General features: G+C 35.0%; 1 protein-coding gene across 1 annotated transcript; it reads left to right on the forward strand.

Moving 5' to 3' along the window:
• The first annotated feature begins 13166 nt into the window (after positions 1-13166).
• On the forward strand, positions 13167-15246 carry LOC131613360 (uncharacterized). Its single transcript, XM_058885034.1, has 4 exons — positions 13167-14448; positions 14541-14745; positions 14948-15111; positions 15203-15246. The coding sequence occupies exons 1-4, from the start codon at positions 13167-13169 to the stop codon at positions 15244-15246; spliced, it is 1695 nt and encodes a 564-aa protein (XP_058741017.1).
• The last annotated feature ends 9303 nt before the right edge of the window (positions 15247-24549 follow it).

The raw sequence follows: 24549 nt of genomic DNA on the forward strand, positions 1-24549 counted from the left end.
TCCCTCTTTATGCAAACCAATTCGAATCGTGTCATTATAGCTTTACCTATATCTCTTATTTTGCTTTCACTCTTTTCCTTCAAGCGCAATCACATTAAGCTCGTTATCTGTATACGCACATAGTAGAGAAATCAGTTTGCTACTATGATCCTTTTCTTTTCTTTAGCACGAGGTTCAGGTATTTAAGCGGTGCAGCCCCATTTTTCCCAATTGCGGCTACGAGGGATCAAACCGTAGCTCGCCTTACCAAGTCTAGTACTAGTGACCTCTGGACCAACTAATAATGGGTCCTTATTATTAAATCCTTATAGGCTTAACAACTGTTGGGCTAATTGATCGGGGAGGGTCACCTAACTTAGAAGGTTATTTTTTAATTAAATCAATTATTTATTAAAAACGGGGTCATTCACTTATATTCATCGACTCCCTACGTAGTTTGTGTTTAAGATGGTGCTGACTGATAAATATAAACTACTTAAGAGCTACTTTAAAGACTTGAGCCTAAGGTCTCGGCATAATGGGTTCCCAAATCGATATCACATATAACGGTATCAATTTTATTGAAACTTTTCCAAGTCTCTCTAACACAGCCTAAAGTGTGACAATTTATATACTTTTAGAGTGTGTGTCATGCATGAAAACAAATTTTTTTTTGTTGCAGGTTAAAATTTTTAAAGAAGTATGTTATTAAACAATAGTCCTGGAATCTAAAATCATATTTATACATGGTTGTTTATGTTGTAATAATTTGTTCCTTTGAGCAATATTTTTGACTTTTTTGATATTTTATTCAAGGGGTCTGCTGAATTTGGAACAAGTAGTAGTGGAGCTCCCGAACAACACATTCTTTTGACAAAGTGCAATTTTTTTATAGTCCTGAGGTGGTATGTATCATAATATCGCTCATAGGGAATGGAATTTTCATTGTTGCTTCTCTTTAAAAGCTTCACTTAACCTTGAAACTAATATGATCTTTGTTTGTATAAATAAATGACAATGTGATTTTGACATGCAGGATATGAATAGAGTAACATATAATTTTGTGAGAGGAAATGATTCGATCAAGTTTGCTACTAATCTAGTGAGCATTTTGGGCAGGGTTAGTCTCCTAACTTTTTTATTACTTGTTACTTGATTCAACTTTGCAAAATTTTGCCATTGCTCATGATGTGTTAAGGTAAAATCATAAAAGCATTTGAGAGCATAATTCCATGCATATTTGGTTAATTTCTTGGTTGGACCTGTATTCCCATGCTTATTTGAATAAGGTTTTGTTGGAAATTATTAATACTTAATAATATTTAATCATCATGGGTGTGTTCTAAAATGACAAGAAAATATCTATGTGAAGTTTGTATTTTGAATATGAAAATAGGCAACACTTCGTGAAGTGTTGCAATAGGCTGTTTGTAGTTTGAATCATAAATATGTAACACTTTGTGAAGTGTTGCAGAATGAAAACATGCAACTCTTGGTAAATGTTGCAATAGGCCAAGCATTGTAACTTTTGGAAAAGGAACTGTTTCACAAAGGGTCGCTACCTTATGAAACAATACTAAAGTGGCCTATAAAAACCTCATTCTTGATTCAGAAAAAATAACATAAATGTACATTTGATAAGCCTATCATCTTCACTAAAATTCTAGACACTCTTCACTACATCCGAGTTTTCGCCGGTCTTACGCAAACTCGATAAAAGGCTGAATTATCCTGGGTATTCCTGCGTTCCAACTCTAAGACATATTGAGAGTGCTTGAAATACTTATAAGGAAAGTGATTTCGTTCACGATTCTAGCCTCGATCCATTCGATTGAAATTGATTTTTTCTAACAACCTTATAAGTATTTTGTTCAATGACAGCGAGGCTTTCTTTCAAGCATAAAAGAATAAACTGTTGTGCTGTGGACACATTCTAAACACATTATATCATGAATTTGATAAAAAAAAAAGTTTCATTGGCCGGATTTATCACAGCCTTCACAGGTTATGGTTCTCATAAAGCACATACAGGGAGAACCAGTTTCACCGAACCATTGCACCGCTTCATATATAATTTTAACGAAAAGGTATGTGTTACTTTATGAAATTATACCAAAAGGTATGTTGCTTCTGTTTGATTTGGTCTATAGCAAAAAGGCCACACGTCACATTTAGTATTAAATTATTATTGGTGCCTTTGTGTTTCACAAAACATTGAAATGATTGCTATGAAATGCTTGCTATCAAACAATGAATATTGAAATAATTTTTTTGGAGTGCAAAACATAAATGACATTATGAAATATAGGAAAATTAAATGAATATATAATGTTGTAACTAATTTTGTACTTGATAATATGGATATTGGTTCATGATTCATGTTTCTTTATTTTAAATGATGATCATAGTAAATACACCTGCCAATGAAATTTCAAGTGGTTTTGTAGAGGTTATTCAATTTATTATACTTTGTAAATTGATTCACAAAGAAACTATAAAAGTATTATACATAAAGTAAAATATGGGGAATATAAGTGGAAAATAAAAAGTAGCAAGTAAATGAATAGAAAATTGATTTCTTATGAACTTCAATATATTATTTAATTTTGAAGTGAAAAGTGTGTGATTTAATTTAGAATTATATCGTGGTCAAATTATTTAAAATTTATAATTTTAAATTATGCAATTGAAATATGATAAATATGTTATGTGAATTGTTTGAATTCAATGAAATTTATTATTACAATGTATATAAAGATCAATCGAAAATGATCATGATTTTTATAGACTTTTGGATTTGGAGTTTTATAACTATTGAATCTTGAGATGTGGAATTTTGAAAACCTTATCATGAAGGATAAGGAATTCGAAGAACCTCGTGAGGAAGGTTCTTCGTAGATTGTTGAAACAAATTGAAAGTTCGTCAACGACTGTTGAAAATAAATCGAACTTAGAAAGAGCAGAAAGTCTGAAAGGCTAAGGATCTAGGACCGAACAAAATCACTTTTCAACTTATTTCTCTTGTGTAGAAGGAAATAGTGAGAGTTCAAAATATTCTTATTCTTCAAGTGGAAGACGATCCTAAGACTTATAAGGAAGCAATAGCTTCAAAGGACTCTATTTTTGGAATACTGATAACCAAGATGAAATAGATTCAATAATGTCAAACCATACTTGAAACTTCTCGATCTACTTAAAAGATTAAGATTCATTGGATGCAAACGGATGTTTAGAAAAAAGTATCATAGTGATGGTACATTAAAACATCTACAAGGATTGATTAGTAACCAAGGGTTTTAGACAAAATAAAGATGTTGATTATTTTGACACATATGCACTAGAAGCAAGCATAATGAAAATTATAGTTTTTGTTTGCATTAGCTTCATCAAATAAATGTCAAAGGACATTCCTAAATAGAAATCTCAATGAGGAGATTTATATGGAGCAATCAGAATGTTATATTGTTCCTACTGATGAACAAAAGGGTGTATAAGCTTGTTAAATCCTTGTATGGATTAAAACAAGCACCGAAACAATGACATTAAAAGTTTGACTTTGTCATTGTAAGATTCTCCGATTAAGGAGGAACCACACAAGTTAGGGGGAGAATTTTCAATATTATCAAAACAAGAATTCAAAGAGTTTGTCATCATCAAAAAGGGGGAGATTGTGAAGAATACATCTTATATTTAGTTTTGATGAAGACAAAGGTTATCAAATAATAAAAGGATCTAAAGTGTCATGTACATCAATGATGTGGTTGATCAAGAAGGTTGAACATAGAAGTTCAAGAGAAGATTTTAGAGAAGTGAACATAACTAAGGTACTCATTGCAATTCATACTATTTATTTTAAATTGCTCATAAGTTTATCTCTCACTTCATCTAAAAACCTTCTTGGATCATCATGCATGATCATCTAAAAACCTTCTTCATCTAATTCTTGGGATAAGTGTTTGTTCACAAAGTTGAGTAAGACTGTTGTGATATTCCTTTGTCTCTATGTTGATTACATGTTGATCATTAGCAACGAGATGAATTGAATCTTAGAAACAAAGAGGTTTCTAGCTTCCACATTCAAGATGAAAAATTTTGAAATAGTGGACACTCCTTTCGATCAAAGTAAAGCGAAAGAGTGGGGGTTTAAAACATAGTCAAATACACTATATTGAGAAAAATTTCACATTCAAGATGAAAGATCTTGGACTAGTTGGCACTTTTTGGGGATCAACGTAATGCGAAAATAGTGGGGGTTATGAACTTAGTCAAATACACTTTGTTGAGAAAGTTCTTGATAAGTTCAAACTGCACGTTTCAAAAAGTAAATATTCAATTTGATCTTAGTGCTAAAATGATAATGACAGTGTTATGGATATATTAGAATACACAAGTGAAATTGGTTTTCTAATGCAATATACTATATGCAATATAGCAGTTGCAATTAGTAAATGAGTAGATTTACTAGAAATCCAAATAGTGAGCATTGGAAGGCCATCACAAGGATTTTCGATTATCTTTTAAAGAAACCAACATCTTGACCTCCATCACGGTAGGTTTCCTATCATATTAGAAGGAAATACCAATATGAGTTGGATATCGAGTGTTGGAGATCATAAAATTACAACTGAGTGGATATTTACACTAGTTGTAGGTGAGATTTCTTGGAAGAGCAAGAAACAAACATGCATCACTCTCTTGACCATGGAACCATGGTGTGTGGATCTCGCTTCCACTAATAAAATAAGTTAAATGGTTGAGGGACCTTCTGTCGGAAGCTCCATTGGCTAAATACAGTGTTTTAAAGGTGTTAACACAATGTGTTAGTCAAGCCAATTTAACAAGAGAATTCAGATAAGTGTAAAATGGAAAGTCTGGGCACTGAGGCCTTAGACATTCGTGAGAAAATTGATTAAAGATGTAATCATTTACTCGCATATATACGATCGATCTATAATTCGGGAAATTCATTTACTAAGCCACTGGCCAGAGACTTAGTAAAACAACCTCAAGATGTAGGAGGTTGAAACTCCTTGAGTAAGAGTTCCGACAATGGCGGCAACCCAATCTTACGTTAACAAAACATTAACCTCAAGATTTTCAATGGGTAACAACAAGTCGTTGATTTGGATAATTATCAAACATTTCGTGGTAATGTTGACCTTAAAACGAGGGTTGAGTTTTATTTCAAACTCTTAATGAAGTTCAATACCGAGGGTACGTGTCTTATGGAAAAAGACACAATATGAACTTCACCTATGTGAATTTCGAGATGGTGCCGTCTCAAAGTGAGAGTTGGAGTTTCTCTCATGAAAAATTCATGAAACAGGATAGCACATGGCCATAAATAAGTGCTAGGCGAGAAATGTAGGCGAAGAACCCTTAAAGAATGTGTGTAACGTAACGCCGGTATAATCATATGGATTAATGGTTTAAAAGCATTGCTACCTAATATTCCGATTAGACTTTGCGTTATCCTTACTAAGATTAAGTTTAAAATCGAAAGATACTTAATTGTATTAACATTCTTTGTTTCCCTTTTTCTGGAATTAATCTTGTCATTATTAGAACAAGTGGGGGATTGTTGGAAATTACTAATACTTAATAATATTTAATCACCATGGGTGTGTTCCAAAATGACAAGAAAATATCTATGTGAAGTTTGTATTTTGAATATGAAAATAGGCAACACTTCGTGAAGTGTTGCAATAAGCTGTTTGTAGTTTGAATCATAAATATGTAACACTTTGTGAAGTGTTGCAGAATGAAAACATGCAACTCTTGGTAAATGTTGCAATAGGCCAAGCATTGTAACTTTTGGAAAAGGAAATGTTTCACGAAGGGTCGCTACCTTATGAAACAATACTAAAGTGGCCTATAAAAACCTCATTCTTGATTCAGAAAAAATAACATAAATGTACATTTGATAAGCCTATCATCTTCACTAAAATTCCAGACACTCTTCACTACATCCGAGTTTTCGTCGGTCTTACGCAAACTCGATAAAAGGCTGAATTATCCTGGGTATTCCTGCGTTCCAACTCTAAGACATATTGAGAGTGCTTGAAATACTTATAAGGAAAGTGATTTTGTTCACGATTCTAGCCTCGATCCATTCGATTGAAATTGATTTTTTTTAACAGGTTTAAAATTGAGCAATTTCCCATTTCTTACATGATAGGTATTTATATTTAGGTAATTTGAAGGATGCAAGCATGCTAGTGGATGAGATAAAGAAGCAAACTCAAGCGATTGAGGTTTCCATCATCAATTAGAGAGGTTTCCATCATCAATAAAAGTGTTTTCATCGATGTATAGAGAGGTTTCCATCATCAATAAAAGTCTCTGTTGTAACTATTTTGGTGCTACATACAACAATTGAGGAGTCCAGAAGTATCATGCCTACTTTATATATTCATACACTTAAATAGGGTTTTTAATATTGTATTATCATTCTGCAGGATTACTCAGGAAACTAAATTTGGATCATATGAAGGATTTACATAGAAAACTAATAATCATTAAGCCTTGGCGTAGTTTTTGGAGATCCTACAGTTGCAAGAATTGGAAATTATTCAGAGTTATAGCAAATAGAAACTATTATTCAGGCGAAGGCTCGATTTCCGAATTGTTGCGACTCATTTACTGTACTGATGCATTGTGACTAGCTTTGAATTATCTTATTGGAGTGTTTGACGATGTGTGTTTTAAAGTTCCTTATGTTTGTCTTTAATTAATAGTAATTTGTCAAAGATACAGAGGATATGATGAAAATGGTTCAGATCTAAATTTAGTTCATTTCGGTTCCAAATCACTAAACTTGTTCACTGAAATGCTATGACGGCTGTGAGGAACTCAGTTTTAAAATTCTGATCCAGTTGGAATTGCTATTATTATTTTTTTTAAAAATTTATGAAAATTATGGCGGTTATAACAGCCTTAATGTTCTATTTATTTTTTGAAAACATCGTAATTTATGGTGATTTAAACAGTCATTAATTACCAAACTAAACCGACGTTACATGCTTGGAATATTACAACGGTTTGTATGGTAGTCAATTGGAAACCGCCATTTTATACCTAGCGGCAGCAAAATACCGCGTTTTTTAAAACGTCATTTTCGTAAATTGTTGCGGTAGAAACCGCTGTAATATTACTTTTTTAGCCGCCACAATTTATCTATTTTTTTTACATAAAAGGAACAGCAGTAATCTACTATTTTTCATTCTATAACAAGTTCTTCAGGTATTACTCATACCCTTTTGTCTACACCCATGGCTTCCACCACTCCTATCCCTTTCACTTCCTCCACAAATACCTTTACGATACTCAACCACCTTTTCACACTCTCCCACACAACCTACTGTCACATCAATGATGCGGCATACATGAGCTCAACCACTTCCCCATTTTTCCCCATACATCCCACCCCACACAATTTTTCCACACACCTAGAATTATAATATTCCCATTTTCCAGTAAAACCCTTACCCCCCAAATTTCTCATATTCCCCTTCTACCACCTTTCCGTACACCTAAGCTTGAACTTGCTATGTTTGACGGTTCAAACCCACTCGAATGGTTGTTTCAAGCGGAGCAATTTTTAGTTTTTATAATCTTCCCCATGAAAATAAATTATCCTTAATTTCATTTTACATGAAATATGATGCTTTAGGATGGTTTAAATGGATGCATCAAAATTTGTTATTATCAGATTATAATTGCGTTTTGGTCCCTCATCTTATGAAAATCATCAAGATGAAATTTTCAAATTGAAACAAGAGGGGTCTCTTGTGGACTACCAAACTAAATTTGAAAAATTAGACAATCAAGTTGTGGGTTTGCCTCTGGATGCTATTTTGAATTGTTTCATTTCAGGCCTAACACCAGAAATTTGAAATGAGATGGCTATTCATAAACCTAATTCTATTTCCCATGCTATTGGGCTTGTAAAACTCATTGAATCCAAACTAAAAGATTCTAAACCCAAATTCTCCAAGCCTTTCACTAGCCTTTTCCAAAAAAACAACGCCTCTACCCCTACCTCTCAGCCTTCAAAACTCCTCAATTCACCTTATCCACAAAGAACCACCCTTTCCAAAACCCCACCTTTAACTATCCCTACAAAACTTCCAATTCGACGCCTTTCTCAAGCCCAACTTCAAGAACGAAGGGCTCAAGGGCTTAGTTTCAATTGTGATGAAAAATTCATAACAGAACACAAGTGTTCCACAAACAGATTTCTTCTTCTTTTGGGTGATGATGACATTTCAGAAGAAGATAACCTACTGCATGACAACAATGAACTTGACACTACCAAGTTGGATAAAAGTGATACTTATTTTCAATTATCAACTCAAGCAATGACTGGCCAATTTTCACCTCAAAAACTGAAGTTTAAAGGCCTAATTAGTGGCTTATCAGTGATGGTACTCGTGGATACAGGTAGCACTCACAATATTCTTCAACCAAGAATTTCCCACCACCTCAACCTCAAAGCCACCCCCATTCCCCAATTTTCTATAATGATGGACAATGGACCCCATTTTCAATATGAAGGTATTTGCAATAATGTGCAACTTGTTTTACAGAACAAGCCTTTCAAACTTCCATTTTACCTATTGCCAATTGAAGGCGCTGATTTGGTTTTGGGCATGGCGTGGATACGAACCTTAGGCCCAATTCAGGTTAATTTCTCCATACCATCCATTACGTTCACTCCTCAAAACAAATCCATTGCCTTAAAAGGTGACCCTACATCTCACCAATCCATACAACCTTCCACCAACTTCGTCATCTAATCTACACAAATTCAGTCTCTTCTTTTCATTCAATGACATTCCTACCAATTGATCCCTCCCCACCTTTTCCAACCCCTTCCACATCAATTTACACTACCAAGTTGAACAAAAGTGATACTTATTTTCAATTATCAACTCAAGCAATGACTGACCAATTTTTACCTCAAACACTAAAGTTTAAAGGCCTAATTGGTGGCTTATCAGTGATGGTACTCGTGGATACAGGTAACACTCAAAATATTCTTCAACCAAGAATTGCCCACCACCTAAACCTCAAGGCCACCCCCATTCCCAATTCTCTGCAATGTGAAGGTATTTGCAATAATGTGCAACTTCTTTTACAGAACAAGCCTTTCAAACTTCCGTTTTACATATTGCCAATTGAAGGCGTTGATGTGGTTTTAGGCATGGCATGTCTACGCACCTCAGACCCAATATAGGTTTATTTCTCCATACCATCCATTTCATTCATTCATCAAGACAACTCCATTACCTTAAAAGGTGAGCCTACATCTCACCAATCCATACAACCTTCCACCAACTTCATCATCTCATCCACACAAATTCAGTCTCTTCTTTTCATTTAATAACATTCCAACCAAATGATCTCTCCCCACCTTTTCCCACCCCACCACATCAATTTCTGACACTTTACCACATGACCTACATCCTAAAATTTCTTCCTTGATTAATACTTTTCCCACCATCTTTCAACAACATTCAGGCCTGCCATCTAAAAGGCCACATGACCATCATATCTCCCTAGAACCCAACACGACCCCCATAAATGTCAAACCTTACCGTTATCCACATTCACAAAAGGAAGCAATGACCTCTATTATACTGGAGATGTTACAATAGGGTGTCATTATTCCTAGCCACAACCCTTTTTTCTCACCCGTATTAACTGTAAAAAAAGACGGATCTTGGCGATTCTGTGTGGACTATCGTGCTCTTAATATTGTTAAAATTAAATACTATTTACCTATAACTACCATTAATGAACTTTTAGACGAATTGGGTTCTGCCAATTTTTTCACAAAGTTAGACCTACGCTTAGGTTATTACCATATCAAAGTTGCATCAAAAGACACACATAAGACAACTTTTTGAACGTTTGATGGGGCATTATGAGTTTCTCGTTATGCCCTTTGGGCTAACCAACACTGTAACACCCCAATTCTATCCCAAGCATTTATGCGGAAAATATCATATTATAAAAATTCTCAACACAATCAGGATGTCACACAATCAACATAAACATACAAATGTCATGTTTTTTTAAACCAATACATAACACTTTCAGGATTGGAATGAACATAACTCATAAACACATGCTCCATAATATAAATCTTAACTTATGAATAAGCATAGCATTTATAACATACTTCAAACTTAGATTCAACATGCAGCGGATTCACAATGATTCACCAAATAGACATAGCATCTTTGAATCATAAAATAGCAACAATAGACACAAACTCCTCAGATACATCATAAGGTTCAATAAACAAATAACAACATAAAGTAAGTGTTCATTTCCTCCGAGTGCTACTTATCAGAGCAATGACATCCCAAAACTCGATTATAAGCGAAAATAACTACTCATCTGGATTACCTACACGTTACCCACGTGGAGGCAACATTCAAACATAAAGGGTGAGATATCAAACTATATAAATAGGATCATGATAAAATCATATATTAGGTAAAGAATATAAATGAATCACCGCTTCACACAACATCAACATAAAACCACACAAATAACATCATCAATGAATAATCATGATATGAACACATAAGCATCTTCAACGAGTCAACATATAAGCATCACAATGTATAAACAAAAACTCCATCCAACAACAACCGACAACGACAAAAATGCGACTCAACTGTGCATATGCATGTGGTTCCATTGGAGTTAAACTCCCAACTTAGAACATTGCCAGTAATTCCGAGGCATAAGGCAAAGCCTTCAACTTAGAACGTGCCAATCTAAGCCAACTTTAATGAGCATTAGCTCCAATTTAGAACATTGTCAATCCAGGCCAACTTTATGTTATGCTATGCGACAATATACAACGATCACAACTCGACAACAAAGCAACGACATAATAACAACACAACAATGGTCACATATCAATAATCACACCGTTCAACTTTAGCCAAAGGTTCACCACACATATATACAATATCAAAATTCGCTAGGATTCACACCATAAGGCTACCCACGGAACAATGCACAATAATAATCATATCGACAATCACAACATTATTCGCAACAAATGCATCCAAACCTAAACTACCATTTTCGGTCAATTCGTAAAATAATCACAATATGTCAATATATCAAGTAAACTGAATCAACTTCGAATTATCATCTAACTCAATTAGAAATAATGTTAATTATCAAAACAACATCATTGGCATAGCAATATATTATTCTCAACTTAAATATTCAACCACAACACAATTACGGTCAAATCAGTGTTGTAAAAACCGGACCGGACCGGCCGGTCGGACCGGGAACCGGCCAGGTTTGGTTGGCGGATCGTCCGTGTCGCCGAACCGGAGGAAACCGGCGCGAACCGGTGTCAACCGGGAAAACCGGTGGTTCGTGCGAACCGGTGGTTCAATTGTTATTATGTTTTTTTTAATTTTCTTTTACTCAAAACGACGTCGTTTTGAGTTTTTTAAATTTAAAAAAAAATATTTTTATTTCCAGCCACACAACACAGCCACACAACACGCATACGGACCCCTCTTTTTTCAATCTACAGAGCACACAACAACCATACGAACGAAGAACAACAACAACCGTAAGTTTTCTTCTCCGCCACCGGCCGCTTTCTTCTCCTCCACCGCGCATCCATCATCAATCTTGCCGCACCACCGTAAGTTTTTCCATTGTTGATTATCATGTGTTAAAAAGTTAGGGTTAGTTTAAATTTAAATTAAAGTTTAAACAACTACTTTGATGATTGAGAATCTGAGTGTGTATAGGGATGAAGTGATTGCTATTATTGTGTGAGGCGTTCAGAGTTACAGCCGTAGGAGTTGGTGTCTTTCTTTGTTGTGATATTGACTATGAGGGGTGAAATTTGGTCTATGATGATGAGTTTTTGGCACCAGGCTTCTTCCTGCTGATATTCACACCATAACAGTTCTGCTTAATAGTTATTATATCACCTTTTGTAAGTTGTTATTAGGGAGCTGAAATGTCGCAATATGGTAGCTCTACTTAATAGCCCCTTCCATCACTGAATTGTGTTGTTCATTGGCAACTGATAATGTATGATGTATTGGTTTTATTTTGCATTTCTTAGTCCAAGTTTTAATGCTTTTGTTTTTGCCCTTTCAAAAATAATAAATTGTATAGCAGCTTTTTACCTAGAATAAAATATAAAAAGGTTTAACATTTGTTCATATATTTTCAATCAAGGTTCAGAATGATATCTTCCTAGGTCTATTATTTGTCACAAACGTACAAAAACCATATGAAGAGACAAAATTAACTTCATAGTTTTCATTTTCAATAGCAATTAACTTCATAGCTTTTATTTTCAATAACAAGCATAAAGACATAGAATGGATACACTATGGATATAGAATGGATATTTTATTAAAAGAAAATGATTTAATTAAAGGGACATAATTGTTTAATATAGGTTATATAATTGTTTCATATAAGGGACATGTTTATGTAGGTTATGCTAAAGTCACTTTTAATTAATCACATCTTTATAATTTATGTAGGTTCTAGACAGAGGAGAAAAGACTGATAACCTTCATCACCAGGTTAGTATGTAGTTTATGTGTCGAATATTATTTTATTTATGTGTCAAATATTATTTTATTTATGTGTCAAATATTATTTTTAGAGTAGAAAAACATATCATTCAATATATTTTTAGCATATATCAATTAGTGTTTACAGGAAATATGGCATCTTCTGAAACACCATCATCACAACCACCATCACAAGAAGCACCTTCAGCTCAAAGTTTAGTTCAAAATAATGTTAGAGGGAAGACTGATATCACTTGGGCACATTGTACTAGAAGTCCTGATGGAAAATCTCTTGTTTGTATGTACTGTCACAAATCTTTTGGTGGAGGTGGAATTCATAGGGTAAAGCAACACTTGGCTGGAATAGTAGGAAATGTTGAAATTTGTAAGAAAGTGTCTGCTGAAATTCGTTTCCAGATGAAACAACATTTCAATGAGCGGAGCAAGAAAAGAAAAGCTTCAGATGTGGCTGAAAGTGATTCATTTACTGCGGAGGGAGGTGAATTGCAAATTGGTACATCTAAAAAGAATGACGCTCGTATTGGTACTTATTTTTAACCAAGAACAACTCCGGGAACTCAGCCTACTTTAAAAAGTGTGATGCAAAGTAAAGAAGTGATAGAAAAGTGTGATCTTGCTATTGCCAAGTGGTTTATTGATGCATCTATTCCTTTCAATGCTGCAAATTCACCGTATTTTCAACCTGCAGTTGATGCTCTTTGTTGTATGGGTGCTGGATATAAAGTTCCTACCATGCATGCTCTTCGTGGTAATTTGTTAAATAAGTGGGTTGATGACGTGAAGATACAGATAGAGCAATATCGTTCTATTTGGAAGGATACAGGTTTTACTCTTATGGCAGATGGGTGGGCTGATCGTTGTAGGAGAACTCTTATCAACTTTTTAGTTTATTGCCCCAAAGGAACTGTGTTCATAAAGTCTGTTGATGCCTCAGGTGCTTCTAAAACTGCAGAAACACTGTTTAAGCTTTTCAAGGAAGTGGTGTTGTATGTTGGACCGGAAAATGTTGTTCAAATTGTTACAGATAATGCTGCAAATTATGTTGCTGCTGGAAAGTTGTTGGAAAAGGAGTTTCCTAAGTTGTTTTGGTCTCCTTGCGCAGCACACTGTATTAATTTGATGTTGCAAGACATGGGGAAATTGGATGAAGTAAGTGAGGCAGTGTCACATGCTTCAAAAATTACCAAATACATATATAATCATTGTTTTGCATTGTATTTGATGAGACAAAATACAGGTGGAAGAGAAATACTCCGTCCGGCTCCAACCCGCTTTGCTACTAATTTCATTGCATTGCAAAGTATTTTGTCTCATAAAGATGCACTAAGAGCCATGGTAACATCCAAAGAGTGGACAACCACAACTTATTCCAAAGATGTCAAGGCAAAGCAATTTGTGGAACAAGTCTTAGACTCAAGCTTTTGGTCTAAATGTGCTGACATAGTGAAAATTACAGAACCTCTTATATGTGTGTTGCGTATTGTTGATAGTGAAGATAAGCCGGCTATGGGATATCTCTATCGAGCTATGTATAAAGCAAGAGAGGAGATTGAGAAGAGGTTTAGAAGAAATAAGTTGAAAGTAGAGCCTTATTTGAAGATCTTGGATAACCGTTGGGATGCACAACTTCGGAAAAATCTCCATGCTGCTGGTTATTGGTTAAATCCATCTTGTAGATTTGGTTCGGAATATGAAAAAAACAAGTCCACCACCCAAGGCCTTTTGGATTTCATTGAAAAGTATGCTTATGATAGTAAGGACTTGCGATCTAAATTAACTGCTGAGATGACTTCATTCAAAAATTGTGAAGGTAGTTTTGGAAGGACAACAACGGTAGAAAACCGAGATGAAGTTTTGCCAGGTAAAATTAAATGATAAACTTTAAGCATTTTAATACAATGTCAATATGTATTTTAAAATGTTTTCTAATTTTTTTCACATGCATTATTCTAGATCAATGGTGGGACACTTATGGAACCGAACCGCCGAATTTGCAAAAGTTGGCTATTCGAATTTTGAGTCAAACTTGTAGTGCATCTGGTTGTGAAAGAAATTGGAGTGTGTTTGAACACATTCATTCAAAAAAGAGAAATAGGTTGGAGCATCAAAAGCTTAACGATCTTGTTTATGTTCGTTACAATTTACGGCTACAAAATAGGTATTGCACTTATTATGCTTTATATGCTATTGTTTTGATACTTGATGACATGAATATTGGTTCTATGGTTAAGAATATATGATACGGTTTTAGAGTTAAGAAATATGCTACTGTTTGTTAGTTTGTTAAGAATGTATATTATTGTTAGATTTGTTAAGAATGTGATATTTCTATGTTTGACATTGTCGTTAATGATTTGTAGAACCAAGAAGAAACAAAATTATGATCCTATTAATTTTGAAACACTCGGTGATCATTCTAATCGGGTGTTGGAGGATTCACCACCATTCTTGACCGTTGAGGAGGTGGAAGAACTACGCAAAGATCTTGCTAGTATGACAATCCGACCTATTTCAAATGATATTGGTATGGTATTGATTTTTGTGATTACAATTATGTTATTTTAATTTCTTAAAATATGTCAATTTCTAAACTCTTTAAATTGATGTTGTTATAGATGAATTAAATTTGGATGAGGTTGATGGTGAGGGAGATGTGTGAAAGCAAGCTTCTACAATACTATGTTTTGATGAAGACAACTATCATAAGTATGCATCAATAAAGGATGAGCAAAAAGATCAAATAAGCTATGGATCAAGATTGCAACTTTCATGAAGATTAGCTTTGGTTGATTGATCTTCAAGTCATAATGGTACAAGTTAAATACTTTTACATTTGATATTCTTTAGTGCTCAAAAAAATCATATAAACTTTCATTCATACATACTCAAACTTATATATGCATGGCATAAGTTTCACTCCAAAGCAAACTCTTGTTGAAACCTTTTTCAAAGTCAAAATCCTAAATAAAGGTTTTAGGAACCGGGTTGTCCCTATGGGGGAACCGGTTCCCAGCATTCTCAGTTTTCAGCATTCTGTGGTTTACTATGGGGAACCGGGTTGTCCCTATGCAGGAACCGGTTCCCACGTTCAAAATTCAAATATTCTGCTGTAACGTTCAGCAGGAACCGGGTTGTCCCAGGTAGGAACCGGTTCCTACTGAACCAGTGTGTCTCTTCATGTTAAAATCTGTCCCAAACGAATTCATCTTTCAAACCTTTAACCATTGCATTGTTCTATCAATATGCAACCATTCTAAGAGGCATATAGTCACCTATATATACTATACATTTCAGATTTTATATGACACCTCTTTCATTACAATTTACCACACTTTTTGATCATATATTTTCATCATATATTTGCATACAAGTGTTTCATACTTAAACTTTTATTGAAACTTTTTCTACATATTGTTAGAAAAGTTTCTCATTCATACATAAACACTTGAGCACTATTTTATATCATTGTAAATTGTTTTTGCTTGAAAGAGAAGATCAATCTTATAGATTGATATATGTTCATCAACTTTCTACTTAAAATATATTTTGTTATTTTTGACTTGCTATCCAAGATTGTTGGAAGTAAGGGTTGTTGATTAGTGAGAGGATTGTTCTCATAATCAAATTGGTAAATCCAAGAGGATTGTTCTTGGTAATTGTAACCTTGTTGTCCATAGTTTTGGAAACAAGAGGTATCCTTAGGGAGGGTGTTCTCTTAAGGACTTATTGAAATCCAAGAGGATTGTTCTTGGTGGTTTTGTTAGAAGATTGTAGGAGGAGTCTTAGTATAGGCTTGTACAAAGATCTAACAATAGTGAAATCTCTTTCGTGTTTGAAAGGGGGCTGGAGTACTCTCGGATTGTGAGGGGAACCAGTATACATCATTGTGTTCTTTACTTTTCCGTATTTTACCGCTTTCATCACTATTATCAAGAAAAGAAAAGAACCATTCAAAAGCCTTCAAACACTTAACCAAAAATAAGTACAAGTATTCTAAAAACCGGATAAATCATTGAAAACCTAATTCACCCCCCCTCTTAGGCGCACTCTTAAAATTACAAGATGCACCACTTAACTCCGGAGAAAACAACCAAAATAATGATATCATTGATGGGGAAGATGTTGCAAATGCGATTGATTTTGTCGGAGATGGTTTTGATATTGAAGGAGATCCTAACATTGAGATAATTTTACCTCCTTGGAACTAAATTTAATAGATATTTGAGTGTTTTGGTTCTAAAGTATTCAATTAGTTTATGTTGCAATTAAACTTTTTAATTTGTACTACTTTGTTATGTGTAATACTTATGTTTAAATTTGCACTAAATTTGTAATTTTTAAGTGGCGAGCAAACTACATTTGTGCTTTTTAAGAGCCTTAAACTATATGGATTATTAGTATTCTCAGCACCTAATGTACAACTTCTTGATTTTTAAGAGCCTTATTTATAGATTATGCTGTTAATGGATCAACTTTTAAGTGCTAGTTATAATTTATTTAGATATTGAATGATCCGGTTCGACCGGTTTTATACCGGTTTAATGGATTATATAGTTTTATTATAATGACAGGTTTAATCCGGTTTAATCCGGTTTGTCATGCGGTTCGACCAGTGACCCAGTGGTTCGACCGATGAACCAGTGACCCAGTACCCTTACCGGTTTGATGACCGGTCCGGTTTTTAAAACATTGGGTCAAATTCTCAAGATACCGTAAGTTACCGATAAACCGCATAATTGATTCAAGTCCAAATATTTTCTAATAAAATAGACTTATTGAAAATAATTCAATTATTAGTTTAATCGACCAATTAATGTCACACTATATTAATTCAATTCACTTCAATTTCCATTCCATTTCCAATCCGTCGATACTGGAGCTGGTCCGAATGAAGCCATGGTTACAGCTAATGTTTCCAGGCTGAACATGGCCGCTGTTTCGGCCCCTGTCGCGGCGGAGGGAGCTGCTGCCCGCGACCAAATTCTGTCCAGCTTTTATGCGGTTCTGTCCGGGGCTGTTTTGTCGGAATCAAAGCCGGATGCGGCTGTTTGGAAGTTGGAAACGGATGGTATATTTAAAGTTGCTTCTTGCTATCATTACCTCTGTTACTTTTTGGTTCCTTTCGGTCCGGTTAATAGATTTGATGTGGCGTTCGATGAAATTTGGAAGGTGGAAGTTCCATTGAAAGTGAAGTCTTTTGGTTGGAGGTGTTTTATCAACAAAATCCCAACTAAGGATTCTCTTTGGAATAAAGGTATTCTTTCTAATACCTCGAATCTTAATTGTGTCTTTTGCGATAATTGCAACGAATCTCTTCTTCACTCTTTCTTATCTTGCCGGAATGCCGGAATTGTTTGGAGGGAAATGGCCGAATGGATTGGATTACCCTTTAAAATCGGTTTGGATTTTAAAGAGAATTATTTATTATGGAGTTCCTTTTGCCGTTCGAAGAAAGTCAAAAACGGAAAAGTTGGTACCGTTTGGCTTGCTATTTTATGAAGTCTTTGGTTGCGTAGGAATGACATGGTTTTTAACAACGGAGCATGGAATTCGCGGGATGTTGTTTGGAGTTGCAAAGCGCTCGTTTGGAGGTGGTCGTACATCAGGAAAATTACTCATTTCAATTATAACTTCTTTGAGTTTAGCAATAACTCATTGTTTTACTTAAGCTAGGTTTCAATCGGTCTGTAATTTTCTTTTCTCGTTTTGTTGGGTGTAATATCGACTCTTTGAAGCATTAATATATTTCTTGATTTAAAAAAAAAAAAAACTCTAGCATTATACTGTACAGAACATTTTGTTCTACTAAGGCTTCTGTTTCCCATTTATTAATCCTACTGTTACAATTATTTAATACCATTATACTTATATATATCTTAAGTAACTGTATATTAACATGGAACAAAAAGAAAACAAATAACAAAGTACAATGAACTAGCTCCAAAACGAAAACGGTATGGCTCAAGTAAGGTGGTTTCATTTCCATTATATTATTTTATATAGCTTAAGTAATAGTGTGGAACAGGGAAAGAGAACACACACAGCAAGAAAAACAAAAAGAACATAACACTATGGAATAGTAGAAACGAAACATTAAGGCTAAAATAGCACACTGCCGTCCGCTAAGGTCAAGCAATAGAATTCATATTATTTTAATTTCAATTAATAGCAACAAAAATCAAAGTTAACACAACACTGTGACAATTTATACTGTAAACTCACGTACAATTCATCATATTCCCATTTAGGTAGTAAGAATCTCCCTTACCTTGGATTGAGTGCATCTCTAAGAAAAATCAATAGAAGATTTGGGAAAGGAACTTGTGAGCAACACACTTGGTCAGTTGGTCTCATTCTTCTCCTCACAAAACCCTAGCTTTTCCCCTCTTTTTATTTTTCCGATAACTCTAAACTTGTTCCACTACTATTTCAAAAGTAACACTATCTTACTCATTTACCACACAAATGGGTCTAATAAAATATACACCCTATTATTTCGCGATATCGTTATTTAAGCCCAATATCGTTTCTACATTTAATGTAAAAATAATACTTCCGCTTAAATTCCATTGAAATAAAATCCGATTATTTTAATATACCGACTTAATAAAATAATTTCGACTTCGACGATAAAATTCCAATTAATTAAAGATATTCCAAAATATTTAATTAAATAAATAATTAAATATCGGGGCGTTACAAACACCCCTTCCACTTTTCAATTGGCTATGAATGATTTGTTACGGCCTCATTTACACAAATTCGTTTTAGTTTTCTTTGATGACATCCTAATTTATAGTGCCAATTTCAATGATCATCTAGCGCATTTGCAAGTTATTTTCGTGTTGTTAGTATTAAATTCTTTTATTGTGAAATCATCCAAGTGTGTGTTTGCAATGAATCAAGTTCATTATCTCGGTCACGTGATTTCAGTGGGAGGTGTTGCACATGATCCAAAAAAAGTCAAGGCCATATTGGATTAACCTCAACCACGTTCACTCATAGTTCTTTATGAATTTTTGGGTCTTACTGGTTTTTATCGTCGTTTTATGCGTCACTATGCTACACTCGCCGTTCCCCTCACCGATTTATTATGTTCTACTAAAATTACATGAAGTATAGAGGCGGTCGTAGCCTTTACAAAATTAAAAAGTAGATGATCGACATGCCGGTCTTGGCTTTGCCAGATTTTACAAAAACGTTTGTGGTCAAAACAGATGCTTCAGGAGTTGGGATTGGTGCGTTGTTGTCCCAAGGTGGTCCTCCTATCGCTCTCTTCAGTAAGAAGTTGTGTCCCCGTATGCAAGCATCTTCAGTGTATGTGCGTGAGATGTTTGTTGTTATAGAGGAAGTATAAAAATGGCGTCAATACCTTATCGGACAACAATTTGACATATACACAAACCAAAAGAGCTTACGTAACCTTCTCTTACAAAACATACAAACACCGGAACAACAGAAATGGGCTTCTAAATTGCAAGGATTTAACTTCGAAATCTTTTACAAACCTAGAAAATCCAATCTGGTTGTAGATGCTTTAAGTAGAAAATTTCACCCTGAAGACACCTTGTTGCTGGCCTTGTCGTCCCCAATTCCTGATCTTTTGTTGAAACTCTGAGCATTTTATGCAAAAGATAGCACATGTAAGACACTAGTGGAACATATTTTACAACACAATAATACTTAACTCTACAAGTTTTCAAAATGTTTACTCTATTACTAAACAAATTGTTCATACCTTATGTTCACGGACTTCGTAATAGCCTTCTTCTTGAATTTCATAATACTCCCACGACTAGTTATTCAGGAGTTAAAGCAACTATGGCCCGAATCTCTGCATCTTTTGCGTGGCCAGGTTTATACATTATAGTAAAAGATTTGATCAAGCGTTGTTCCACCTGCCAGCAAAACAAATACCAAACACAAAAACAGAAAGGCTTACTACAACCTCTTCCTCTTCTGAAACAAATCTTGGAAGAACTAAAGATGGACTTCATAACGCAGTTACCAAATTCCTTTGGTCACACAGTCATCTGGGTTGTTTGCGATCGTCTCAAAAAATACGCACACTTCATTGCTATGCCCTCCAAGTTCACTTCCCAAGCTCTACCCTCTAGATTCTCAGTGGAAATTTCTCGACTTCATGGGATTCCTAAATCCATCATTTCTGACTGCGGCCCTTCGTTTCTTAGCAATTTCTAGAAGAAATTTTCAAAAGTCAAGGCACTACTTTGAAATATAGCACAACCTATCATGCGAAGACCGATGGGCAAACCGAAGTCATAAATCGTTCTATTGAGACATACCTGAGGTGATTTCCAAATGATAACCCTCGTCAATGGTATAAGTTCCTCCATCTATGCGAGTTTTGGTATAATACTTATTTTCACACCGCCATTAAGAGGACACCATTCATAGCACTCTATGGTTTAATTGGGTTTTATGGACCACGTCTGATTTTTCTCGAAATTCAATTGTTATTTTTTAAAATCATATTGACCCATTAACTTAGTCAAATCTATTTTTAGAGCGGTTTCGGTGAATTTGACTATGAGTGGCAAGACAGACCTGACCCATTGGGCATGCCCGTTTTGTCTGCACTTTTATGCGGGGCGAGCCAAGGTTTTAGGCCCTCATCCTCTAGTGTGGCCGTCCTGCCCCGTCCCGTTTTTTATGCGGGCACGTGCATTAACAGAAATTTTGTATTTTTATGCTTAAAAAGTGCAGTGTCCGCGGGCTTAGCCTGTCCGCCCTTACTTTTTTTTTGCGTGGAAGGCCAAGATTTTAGGCCCGCACCCTCAACTATGACCGCCACACTCCGTCCCGCTTTCTTGATAATTTTTGCGGAACAGGCCTAAACGGGTCTGGCATGCCCATTTGCCACTCATTAACTATATTTGTTAAGCTGATTTTTAATTTAATAACTTTTATAAAAAAGTTACTAAAATATGCAAAAATAATTAAATACATTTTGACAACTTTTTAAAAAAAACTATAAACATTATTGGATAACAATTTTATTTTTTTTAAGGGAATCATGAGTAAATAAATAACTTTTAAAAGGCAATCTATTTCAAAGGCAATCACTTCATCTTTTTTATCCTTAATTCCAAAGTCTAATAATCCCATTGGCCTAGACGACTACCGGCCTATTTGCCTCGTTGGTTGCATATACAAAGTGGCGGCGAAGTTATTGGCGGGTAGATTAAAAGGTGTTTTGAATTCAATTATATCTCCTTCTCAAAGTGCTTTTGTTCCCGGTAGGTTCTTGTTGGATGGGGTGGTGGTTGCAAACGAGGTGGTGGATTATGCGAGAAAGGAAGGAAAGGAGTGCATCCTTTTCAAAGTGGACTTCGAAAAAGCTTATGACAAGGTTAGTTGGAGTTTTTTGAGATTCATGCTAATTAGGATGGGTTTTGGTGATAAATGGTTGAAATGGATGGATTTGCTTGTTTTCAATAGCAACATGTCGGTGTTGGTGAACGGTTGCCCGACAAAGGAGTTTGTGGTGAATAGAGGGTTAAGACAAGGAGATCCTCTATCTCCTTTTCTTTTTGTTATTGTGGCGGAGGGATTGGCGGGACTTGTTAGAAAATCTATTGAAGTGGGGAATTTTCAAAGCTTTATCATTAATGGTTCTTGTTCGGTAGATATGCTTCAATTTGCGGATGACACTTTAATTGTTGGTGAGAGCAATTGGAATCATGTGTGGGCTATAAGAGCGGTGCTTCGGGCTTTTGAGCTTGTGTCGGGCCTTGGAATTAATTACCGTAAAAGCAAGTTGATTGGCATTAATTCCAACCCGCATTTTTTGGAGGCGGCTTCTCTTTTTTTCTCTTGCAAATTGGAAGATAGCAACTTTTATTTCCTTGGGGTTCCCATTGGTTTCAATCCAAGAAAGGAAGCGACATGGAATCCTCTTTTGGCGAAGTTAAAGAAGCGATTGGAAGGTTGGTCGAATCGGTTTCTTAACTTGGGCGGTAGGATTACTCTTTTAAAGTCCGTGTTAAGTTCTCTTGCCATTTTCACTATGTCTTTTTACATGATGCCTAGAAAGGTGGCTAAGAAGATCACTAGTATTCAAAGCAAATTTTTATGGGGAGGGGTGGAGGAAAGAAAAAGAATTCATTGGGTTAAGTGGGCCGACATCACTCTTCCAATACACAAAGGGGGGCTTGGAGTTAAAGATATTAATTTGTTTAACATGGCTCTTCTCAACAAATGGAGATGGCGGATAATTCAAGGTCATAACGGATTGTGGTTTAATATTTTGCACTCGCGGTATGGAGATATTTCTACCAAAGTCTTTGGAGGAGGAGGAAGCCTTGAAAAATCTTCAAAAGTTTCTTGTTGGTGGAAAGATTTATTAAAGATTTCTTCTTCTTCTTCCCATGATCCTATTGTTGATTCTTGTAGGTTTTCCGTTTACAATGGCTTTTCCACCCTCTTTTGGGAAGCCAATTGGTTGAGTGATCTCCCTTTGAAAGAAGTGTTTCCGGAATTATACGATATTTCGCGTTTGAAGTATGTTTCGGTGGCGGCTATGGGTGGTTGGAAGGAAGGTATGTGGGAGTGGGGTGATTTTGGTTTGTCGGCGAGGGAGGAGGATGTGTTACGTTTGGAGCCGGTTTTTGAGGAGCTTATCGGGTGGGTGGAGGGTTTTGTAGATTGGAAGGAAGGAAGGGATTCCGTTGAGTGGATTTATTCCGAGGAGAAGGTTTTTTCGGTTGCCTCGTGTTATAAGTTCTACAACAATCTTCGTCTTCATTATGGCCCCGCTAATAGGAATGACGAGGCTTTTGAATTGTTGTGGAAATTGGAAGTCCCGTTCAAAATTAAGGCTTTCGGGTGGCGTCTTTTTCGGGATAGGCTTCCGGTGAAAGAATTGTTGAAGAACCGAGGTATTCCTATTCCTTTGGATGAGTTAAAGTGCTCGTTTTGTGATAATTCGTCGGAATCTAGTTCCCATTTATTTTTTAGTTGTTTGGTGGTGAAAAATATTTGGAGTGAGGTAGCTAATTGGGTTGGTAAAGGGGATAGAGTAGATGTCGAGTGTTTGTCGAATTTTATGGATTGGCACTTGTTCTTTAGAACTAAAAAAGTTAAAGTTAGGAAGTTAGGATTGGTTTGGCTTGCCACCACTTGGACTATTTGGTTGGTAAGGAATGGAGTTTGTTTTCGGAAGGATGAATGGAATGTGAATAATACCGTGTGGAATATAAAACATTTGGTGTGGAGGTGGTCTTTTTGCGGGAAAATTACTCATCCCAATTATTCTCTCTACGAGTTTTGCAAGGATCCTTTGCATTTTTTGTCGTAGTTGTAATTGGTTGGTAATTCTCTTTTTGTCGGGTTATTCCCGTTCTCTTGTGTAATTGGGTTGGAGAACCCTTAGTTCTCCGTTTTATCAATATATCTCGCTTACACAAAAAAAAAAAAAATAACTTTTAAAAGTTAACAGTATGACACGCTCTTAAGTATATTTAGATATGCTCTTAAGTATATTTAGATATAATTAGATATGCTCTTAATTAATTTTTAAAAAGTCATGGGTAAATAAGTATATAATTATTTTCAAAATAGTATATTTGGATATGGTAACTTAAAAAAGAAACATTGACATTATTAAATAACCTGAATAAAAGTATGATATAAATTAGATAAATTCTGTGGTACCCATGAGTTTAAGTTGAGTACCAATACTTTTATCATAAATTATATTTTAATTTTAATTTAAAATAAAATAAAATAAAGATATCATAGTGTTCACCTATAAATTATATAAATTAATTTTGCAACAAAATCATATTTAACTTTTAAAAAATAACAGTCATATTCATATTTTTGAAAATTGTAATAATAGTTTATGGGTTTAATGGAGGTCCAATGACATTAAAAAAAAAAGCTTAAAATTAAGTTTTAATTTTTTTTAATTATATGGAAAATTATATTATACCATTAT

Source organism: Vicia villosa, linkage group LG6 (genome assembly GCF_029867415.1).
Source record: "Vicia villosa cultivar HV-30 ecotype Madison, WI linkage group LG6, Vvil1.0, whole genome shotgun sequence".
Classification (NCBI taxonomy): Eukaryota; Viridiplantae; Streptophyta; class Magnoliopsida; order Fabales; family Fabaceae; genus Vicia; species Vicia villosa.